At 49.7% G+C, this 9,702-nt stretch overlaps 1 protein-coding gene across 2 annotated transcripts; it reads right to left on the reverse strand.

The window, feature by feature from the left end:
- Window positions 1-890: 890 nt before the first annotated feature.
- Window positions 891-4,742, reverse strand: P2RY1 (purinergic receptor P2Y1). Of its 2 annotated transcripts, XR_005107299.1 has the most exons (3): window positions 4,498-4,742; window positions 2,711-3,982; window positions 891-2,199 (listed from the first exon to the last, which is right to left on the reverse strand). XR_005107299.1 is itself a non-coding variant. In XM_037407223.1 (2 exons), exon 2 carries the CDS (start codon window positions 3,912-3,914, stop codon window positions 2,823-2,825), a length of 1,092 nt encoding a protein of 363 aa, XP_037263120.1. In that variant the 5' UTR covers window positions 3,915-3,982; window positions 4,498-4,742; the 3' UTR covers window positions 891-2,822. The 2 variants fall into 2 exon arrangements, 1 of the variants encoding a protein (XP_037263120.1); XM_037407223.1 differs by having other exon boundaries at window positions 891-3,982.
- Window positions 4,743-9,702: the final 4,960 nt, after the last annotated feature.

Genomic DNA, 9,702 nt, shown 5'->3' on the forward strand with positions numbered 1-9,702 from the left:
CAGAACAGACCTCAGTAACGAATTGGATGAATCATCTGGCCAATTGCACAGTTCTCTTTGTCGAGGCAAGATGAAACAGAGAGCTTTCAGCGGGTTCACGAGGAAAGCACGAAAGCCTTGCAGGTGTTCAAGCCCCGGAAGACCGTGGGGAAGACCATGTACGAGAGGCCCGGCTGCTGGGAGCTGCCGAAGGTGGTGGCCCTGGCAGGTGCCTCCCCGGGGCGCAGGGCTCCTGCCACATGCCCAGCCTGCTGGAGCTGCGCCCATCCGCGCGTGTTGTACTTGGATTTCACAAGCACCGTCACAGTCAGCCAACTGTGCCATATTAAAGAGACACATTGCAAAAAGACTGTAAGTAACTACATAAGGACCAACCTGGGTGTGCAGTTTCACATTCTGCTATGCCTGTTTAGGATCTTTTTTCAGACACGAATTAGTGGAACATTTTATTTCCTAACTGAAAGAGAGAAACAGATCACGAAACACTGGGAAATGAATACGATTTTAAACCTACAGAAGCAGATTCTGAGAATATCCTATTTTTATGCTCTCCCTCCATTTAATTCATCTGCCATTCCAAAAAAGACATGCCTCAAATGAATGAAGTCTCAAATAATCACATAATAGGAGAAGTCATTTATTGTGAATCAGGCTTATTCTCTGGTGATATAAATAGGCTGTGCTCTTCCACAGTCTTTCTCTGTAGGGATTAATTAGCAATTGACCCTTGGTTGGGATTTCTTCACTACCTCCATATTTTTCATCTTATAGAACTAAATGAGATCTCAACATTGCTTTAAGAAGCCTTACTTCCTAAGCAGTAGTCTAATTTATCTCTAGGCTATAAATCAGTAGTTTAATTTATCACTGGGTTACATATCAACAGTGAATAGCCAGGGTAGAACTGAGTTTATTATAAAAATGATCTGTTAGAAGACACAGTATTACAGTGATTGAAACATGCTGTTAAATTTTCCATTAATGCCCAATTCTGAATAAGAACACAGAGAACCACACTTTACATACTTTACATTTAGTTTTCTAATAAATAAGTTCAATAAATAGGGATTTTGCAGATTAAGAAGCTGTACGTGTGAACAGAAGCTGCTTCACAATGTTGTCAAAAAATAACTAGAGCTATCCTTGTTGGTTACCAATCACTGGAAATGAGTAAAATATAAATATTTTACTCCTACTATGAAGACTGGAGGAACAAAGATCTATTAAAAATCACCCTCAGGATTACATAGAACGTAAGTTTGTACACTGAATTTATAATTTAGAGCATGCTTTCATACCATTTTTTGCACACAATATTTTCAAATACATTTCTTAAAAATATGAGAAATGAGTAAGACTGCCCATGTAAGCTTTCATCTGCTCTGATCACTAGCTCTTGTGTTACACAATATTGCAGTTTGGCTAATTTTGGATCACCTATTCCACATTTGGAGAAGATATATAACAAAGGGCTGGATTTAGTCTGTAGTATATTGCGACATCTTGTTAATACATTAGTTTATTTGTCACAGTAAAAAAAAACTAATTCCCCCCAATTAGTGTGTGTATGTGTGTGTATATAATATAATCCATCTATATTACCCATTTTAATAATTATTTTCTTGGGAAACAACTCTGCGTTATCACTAAAGATTGCCAGGAATAGAAATATTCTTGTACCAAATGAAAATGCAGGTAACTCGAGCAACTGTAGTTTTTACTTGTCTGAAAGGTTAAGTTGTTTTCAGCACACACATTTCTCATGTTTTACCCGTAAAGAACTCCAGCAAGGCTCCCAACACCAGCAGTCGGGTGTTTGCACTGCGGCAAGATGTTGGTCAGCCTTTGGGAAGGGCGGCTCACCCCTGGCTCTGCAGGGCTCACGCAGGCGCTCCCCAAGTGAGCCCAGTCCGTGCTCAGCCCTGTCCCACAGTTCCTCTGGCTGGCAACATGCCGGTTTTCCTCAGCAGGATCGGACCGTCAGTTGCTCAGAACCAAATCACCTCCACACGCATTTGCACGCTGACATCCATTCACAAAATGCACCACTACGTGTGCATGTGCAAAAGAGGCACCTGCTTGCACCGGCTCCTAGAGAGACCTGCTTATCTGTCTGCCAGTGGCTGAGGTGTCAGTTCACCTGGAAGCCAATCTGCCTTTAAGGGGGGGTCCAGATTTTTCATGAACCACCATCGTAATCTGAAAGCACAATCATGCACACATCAGTAAGCCTCCCTTTTGTGAAATACCAGCACTCAAAGAAGACTGAATCATAAATGCTACCGAACTATCAAATAATCATCAACACTAGAAGTAGATGAAGAAATAATAAAACTGTAAAGGTGAGACAACTGCATCGTGACTTTGATTTAAATACATGTTTACAATGGCAAGTGAGCAAAAGGCTAGGTATGTGGACTGAGCCTCAGAAGAGAAGACACTGCTCTTTCTTATTTTTATTTCCTGTTTTTGAAGAGAGGCTGATGGAGAACATTTCTGAACGTGGGAGACTAAGTCATTAAAACAGAAGCACTTGGATTGCTTTCCTCCTTCAGGGGATTTACTTCATTTTACTTTATCTGACACAAGTCAGAAAGAAATGAGAATGTTGTAAGGAGAAGGAAAGCTGAATTTTGACATGTTATTCTCCATTAAAATTCTTCCACTGACTTTGTTAAGCTTTTTCTAAGATCAGAAAATGAGGCTTTACCTAAACCGAATTTGAGAGGCTGGTAGATTTTCCTCACACACTTGTAGCACTACAGTGTCCTACTGTCTCAAAGTGGATATTTTCAAACCGTTCCCAAATCTTCTGCTTTTGTTCACAAACTGGTATCTCCATTCTGTTTATACTCTGATAAAATATTGAGAGTCATTTCCTCGCTTTTGGACTGCACGTTGTGTTCACTTCTTCTGGACGATTTCCTGGTAGCCCTGGAAAGCCGCCTTCGAAAGGTGTCACCTGCCAGAAAGTAAAGAATAGGGTCGACGCAGCTGTTAAGGCTGGCCAGACCCCTCGTCACTTGGTAAGTGGCATAAACCTTATCATTGAAGGCACACATTTGTGGAGTCTGAAAATCCACTCTGGCTCTTAGATTTAAGGTCTTCATCACATGGAAGGGAAGATAAGACACAGCAAAGACTGTCAACACAATAATAACCAGGTAAATCGACTTTCTCCTGAGAGGAGAATTGTCCAAATCTTTGTAAATCAAAGCTTTCACAATGAGCCCATAGCAACCAAGAATCAGTATGAAAGGGATGCAGAACATAAACACCGTGGTGCACATGCTGTAAACGAAGTAACTTCTCAGGTAATCATCAGCTGTTGTGTCATAGCACGTCGTGGTTTTATTTTTTCTTATCCCTGTTCCCGAGTAGAAGAGTATTGGAGAAATCACAGCCACCACAATGACCCAGACCAGGGTGCTGATGTACACTGCGTTCTTCTTCTTCAGCCTCCCCAGCGACTTCAAGGGGTGCACCACTCCCGTGTACCTGTGCACGCTTATGCATGTTAGAAACAAAATACTGCCGTACAGGTTCACGTGGAAGATGAACCTCTGCAGCTTGCACATGATATCTCCGAAGATCCAGTCTGTTTTATTGAAGTAGTAAAAGATGAGGGCGGGCAGAGTCAAGACATACAAGAAATCAGCCAGCGCCAAGTTGAACATGTAAACCGAGATGCCGCTCCAAGGCCTCATGTGGAAGACAAACATCCAGATGGCCACACTGTTGCCCAAAAACCCAGTGATGAAGACCAGAATGTAGACGGTGGGCAGGTAATAGAACTGGAAGCCAGTTTTGGTCAGGGAACACTTGGTGGTGGTGTTTCCTGCAGACCAGCTGCTGCTGGATAACAGGTTGGGCTCAGTTCCATTCAAAGCAGCAGAGAAGAGGACTTCAGTCATGATCCTTCCACAGCAGTCACATAGGTCCGAGGTGAAGCAACGAAGACCCTACAGGAACGGGAGCGCATCTAGAAAGGCAAAGGAGCAAAGGAAACCTGACTGGAAGGTAAAGGCTGCCCTGCTTTTTTCTGCAGGGGGGTTCCGAGCGGGTGTGCTCGGCCGAGCGCCCCCCACCGCGCAGGCCGGCCTAGCGCCGGGCACGGCGGGGACACCGGAGCGCCGTGCCGTGCCGTGCCGTGCCGTGCCGGCGGCGGCAGCGACAGCGGGCTGGCCCGGCCCTGGGACGCGCCGGCGGGGAGCGGGCGATGGCCGCGAAAGGACAGCGGGGGCGGCCACGCTGCCCGCGCCCCCCAAGCGAGCGCCGCCGTCCCGGCCGCCTCCGCCCCGTCCCAAAGCCGCCGCCGGCCGCCGTCCCGCCCGCTCCCCCTGCCCGCCCGGCTCCCGCCCGCTCCCCCAGCCCGTCGGCTCGCCCCAGGTGCCCCCAGCCCGCCCGGCCCCCCGAAGCCCCCCCAGCCCGCCCGGCGCCGCTCCCCGCGCCGCCGCGCCCCGGCCTGGCCCCGAGGAGTGGCGGGGCCGCCCGCACCTGCCTCCCGCGGCGCCCTCCTCAGCCCGCGCTCGGCTCCCCTCGCCGCCGCCAGCGTCCGCCCGGCGGGGAGCGGCGTCCCGCCCGCAGCTGCCGCGGCCGGGCCGGCTCCCATCGCCGGGCAGGGCAGGGCAGGGCAGGGCGGCCGGGGGCAGCGGCTCTAGGGTGCGGGGCGCCCCTCCATGGCGGCGCCGCCGCCGCGGGGAGAGCGGCCGCAGCCCCTGTGCCGCGGGAGGCAGTGCGCCGGCCCCGGGCGGACTGCGGGCGGGCGGGACGAGGCGCCGACTCGGCCCAGGGGCGCGCCGCCCGCCCCCCGCACCGCCCTCGCAGGCGGGCGGCGCTCCGCGCTCCCCGCTCCCCTCTCCCCGCTCCCCGCCGCGGCACGGGGCGGCCGGCCGGCGCTGCGGGCGCTGCGTGACCCGCGGCCGGTGCCCCCCCGCCCAGCCGGGGCGCGGAGCCCGGGGGCCCGGCGGCGGCGCGTGGCCCGCGGGGGCTCCCCCTCCCAGGGGTCGGGCAGCGGCGCGGCCAGCCCGCGGGCAGAGCCCCCCGGCGGTCCGCGGCGACGTGGGGGTCCGCGCCGGGCCGGCAGCGGGAGGGTGCGGGTGCGTCCCCGCCGCCCGGGCCCGGCGGCAAGGCAGGCGTTAACTGCTGAGTGGAACAGCTGAGCAGGAACATGCTCAACTGACCTCTAATTAAGCGCTATACATTTGGCACTTGAGTCAGAATACGATTATTATTTATTGTCTCAGCAAAACACAATCTGCCGGCCCCAGCCACTTCTTCCTCTTCACGTTCTAGCTCAGATGTGTGGCGAGCGAGGCGTGAGCTAGTCATAGCTGCTCGCAGCTAAAAGCCGTGTTCTAGACGGAGGATTATTAGTACTTCATGAATATGTATTCATGTCTCAAACTTTTGAGTCTGTCTAAATTATAAAACTACTTTGTTGGGAAAGCTTAATTGGGAAATCAGCTGCATATTGTACCCCCGTTTGAATATGCAAGTGGATGCAGGTGGAGTTGCCAGCCCGGAGTCTCTTTTGGGGCAAGTTACACAGGCCTACAGCCTTGAAGCAATGCCTTAAGTTTTGTAAATATAGTACCTTTTCTTCTTATATATTGGGGGGGTGGGGGGGGGTGGGGAGTGGGGGTGTCCACCTTTTTGTATTCATCCACAAACTGCATATTCACTACTTTGAAGATCCTTTTAATTCTATTACAAATTGAAGGTGAAGAGAAAGGAAAGCGAAAAATGAGGCAAGAACAGCAACACCTGTAAAATCTGTGTTGTAGAGCAAGACGGGTTTACAAAGCTATTCGGTGGTGCCCTCTAGGATTTTAAAGTGCTGGCAAAAACGAGTCCTTAGCCTTGGTATTCCCGCAAGAGAAACCACCCAACCCACAGACCAGACCTGCAACGGGTGCAGTGTAACAGTACCAAGCCCACCACGCTGGTTTGTGAAAAAGCCACCTTGCTCCCCAGAGCATCAGCTGCATGGCCCCGACCAGAGTTCATTTTAATAAGGGGCTTGGAGTATTGTGTAAAAATAAACACACACCCACACACCCCTCCCCCACCCCACCCACCCCAACCCCCCACCCCCCTGAACCAAAGCGATGCTATTAGCATAGTAGAAGCTTTTTAGTTTATCTTTCCCTTTGTAATTGTTATTTCATTAGTGATTTTTCTTGGTCCCATTGCTAACATGTAGCTTCTCTTGGCAGCTTCCTTGAATTGAACAAATTTTGAGTCATACTGAAGCAGGGTGAGATAGCATCGGTAAATACGCACTGTGAACTACAGTCTGTTTTCCTCGGTTAACCGGTTAACTAAGTGCAGTAAATCCAAACCACGGAGACAAAAGGTCAGAGCAGTAATTCAGGGTGCCCGCAGCTGGCCGGCAAAGGAGGCATTTCATGGGAGCTGTGCTCGTGCCTGAGACAGGCGTAGATGCAGGCAGCAGCGTCTGGCATGGGACCAGGCCACGGGGACCCTGCCCTGCTGCCAGCGGGTGCCGGCAGCGCGAGTGTGAGCGGGAGCTGGTGGGAGGACGCGGCTGCATGTGCCAGCTTCGCCCAGCACCCGTGGCAGTGTTCATGCCGTCCTCAGGGTTAACACAGACATGGCATTCACTGGGACAGGAGGGACAACACCTGATCCAGCATGAAGCCGTGGCTGCATGGAGTGGTGACACCTCCTATGGCGTAAAGTTCCTGTAGGACCAATATGCATATTTCAGGGATGAACACAAATGTATAAATATCTGACAGCAGAAGTGAATCTGTACCAAATCCCACTTCCTTCAGCAGCGATACTGTTGATCCGCTGCTAAAGGCTCCAAGCTCAGATTTATAATCTGGTCTGAGAGACTTCAATTTATTTAGTCTTCTGTGCCAAGGCAGGAATTTCCAAGATACCCGACATTTCTGTCACTTTTTTCTGAGTGTCATCTCATTTTCCAATTGCGTTATGGACCGGTGGGCACCCGAAGCGGACACTTTGGTTGTGATGGTGCTGCTCACATTGATTACAAGCCTCAAGCTGCCTCCCTGCCCCATCAGTTTCTGATGGTACCCTCCAGGGTGTAACATCACACCTGCGCATTGCCTCCTGGCTCCTCCTGGGTGAAAGCCTCCACCATCAGAAGATTAGGTGCTACCACACACTGCAAACAGTAGCATCTTTCCAGAACAACACTTGCCTTGTCTCACAGGAGCGGGAAAGAACTGTTTCCCTTTTTTAAATGCATATTTTCTAAATCACTGGCATTCTTGCTTCCTTTTTTATTCCTGCCTCACATACCTTACTTCATCCAGGCTTTCCTTTTCTATACCCCAGTTACTGTGACTGCTCAGTATTTCATCCTTTGCCTAGCCTAGCAAACCTCATCTGTTGTGTCTGCCTACACTGCTTTTCCCCTCTTGCTGCAATGTGGGGTCAGCCAGGCTCTGCCAATGGAGGGCAAAGGTGTGTGAATGGCAGGGACCCTCACTCCTCACCTGCTTCAGTGGCACTTTGGACCTGCCAAGGAAACCGCCTGTCTGCTGCAGCTGGACCCATGCAGCCTGTGCTGTATAAGCAGCTACATCCCTGCTGCTTCATCGGCTGCCTGCCTCTCAGAACCGCCCTTCTGAGCCTGCTGGTACTGGAAATGGAAATCTCACATACTGGTTTTAACAGTCTGCACATTCTGACTGCAGTGCTTCAGCTGCAAAAGGTCCAAGTGCTTACAGGAGTAAAGAATAAGGCATATTTTTTAGTAGCCATAGCGTTACATGCCTTCATACACAGCCAGCAAATTAGTGTCTTCCTGCTTGTATCACTGCTCTGTTCTTATTTTGGACCACAACCATAAAGCATGTTGCATTAACACCTTTTCCTCCATAGCTCTAGCATATGCCTTGTAGCTGAATAGGTTTTCTGACTGGTATAGCTGAAACTCAGTTCCTTCCAGCTTTGCCTCTTAATGCACTTTCTGCAAAATCTGGGATTTTATACCACTGATTTCCATTAAGCTGAATGTTTTGTTCTGTTAACAGCTGATTTAACTCAAATGGATGATATATCCCTAATGAGAAAAGAAAGCATGCTCGACAGCAAATGGAAATTCCCAGTCAGTCCAATTAGTGCTGAACTATCACAGTATGTGGGTGTGCAAAGGGAACGGTCTGGACATATATCCAGCTGTTTCTACCTGTTGGCTGTGGTTATCAGAAGACTTAGATGCAGATTTCAATATTTCAGAGTGTGCTGGCATGAACGATGGGCCCAAACCAGGTGCAGACTGAGTGGAAAGGACCTCCATAAATGATCATCGTAATGCCTGCTCATAGTGAGGGTAAATATATATGTATATATATGTGCGCACATGCACACACATATGTAAGGCACTCTGTGTCTCACTCGGGAGTGCTGCTGGAAGGGGTGGGTTATCGTAGAACTAGGAGGGTGAGCTCCTTCCTCCTGCCAGATGTCTTATCTGCTGCAAAAATGCCTATTTCACATTTTCCCTGAACTGGCTTGTGACCCCCCTATTGGCTTCTGGTGACCTTCATTCCCCTTTTCATTAGGAAACTCTTTAGGTCAAACAATGCTTTACCACACTGAGTTTTCTTTCTCCAGTCTCTGCAATTTCATATCTTCCTTTCTCATTTGTCACAGATGATGGCGTCTCCTCCCAGCACCCTTTATATACGATGCAGACTTTCCACAGTGAGTCTGAAATATTAATTTATTTGATTATAAAATGCTACTGCCTGTAGTATTTAAAATACTACAACTCTGAAGCTGTAAGAGGTCCCTCAGCTGGACTTCCAGTGGCCATCTGCACACAGGTGAGAACTGGAGAAATTCTGGTTTAAAGGACTTGAGCAAACACATGTTTGTACAAAAAAAAAAGGCAAAGCTTATCCTTGTCTATCTGAAAATACTTAAAAATAGAAAGCAGACAGACCGTTAGCAATGGCTATTTACCCCAGTTTTTGTTTCCTCCCAACCTTAGTTCCACATGCTGAAAATGCCCAGGTTTGTCCCTGACTTGTGAGTAAATCTATTCAAGAAACATGAGGGTGAGCAGACAGGTATGTGGAAAGTTGCTTTTTTTGCGATAAGCAATTTCTGTTACCTTTCTGCAAGAACTTGTGGCCCTTAGCAGTGGGGACAGAAGGCTCAACGCTGGCAAAGAAACAATGTGCAAGGCAAAGAGGTCCATAACAGCTAAAAGAAAACCAGGAAGGCATGTAAAAGCTCCCACAAGAGATGCCCAGTGTTTCCTTTTCCCCCTCGTGAAGGGCTGGCAGGGCAGGTTTCTGGTCTGCAGTTCTGCACAAGCCCCAGGGATCCTGCTGCACAGGGCAGCGCAGGAGGTGCTTGGCTGTAGGCAGGAGCGCAGGTGTCAGGGAAGGGGCGAGGCGGGCAGTGGAGGCACAGGGAGCAGGAGACCCCAACCCCAGCCTTGGCACACCACAGCACTGCAGCCAGCCTGGCACGGCATGGGTCCTGCTTACTGCTCCAAGCCTCAGCTGTCTCTGTCTTTCCTCTGAAAACAAACCGGGGAAACGACAGTTCAAGAGCTGGTAACAAGAATCAGATGTGTCTGTGGCAGATAGGACATGTGCTGCTGGTTGGAAGCAAGTCTTAACTGAGTTCCCAGCCTGCTCACAAAAACTGCCAGCAGGATATGTGCCCAAATCTCCACTGGTGCTTCTG

The sequence above is a fragment of the Falco rusticolus genome, chromosome 13 (genome assembly GCF_015220075.1).
Source record: "Falco rusticolus isolate bFalRus1 chromosome 13, bFalRus1.pri, whole genome shotgun sequence".
NCBI lineage: Eukaryota > Metazoa > Chordata > Aves > Falconiformes > Falconidae > Falco > Falco rusticolus.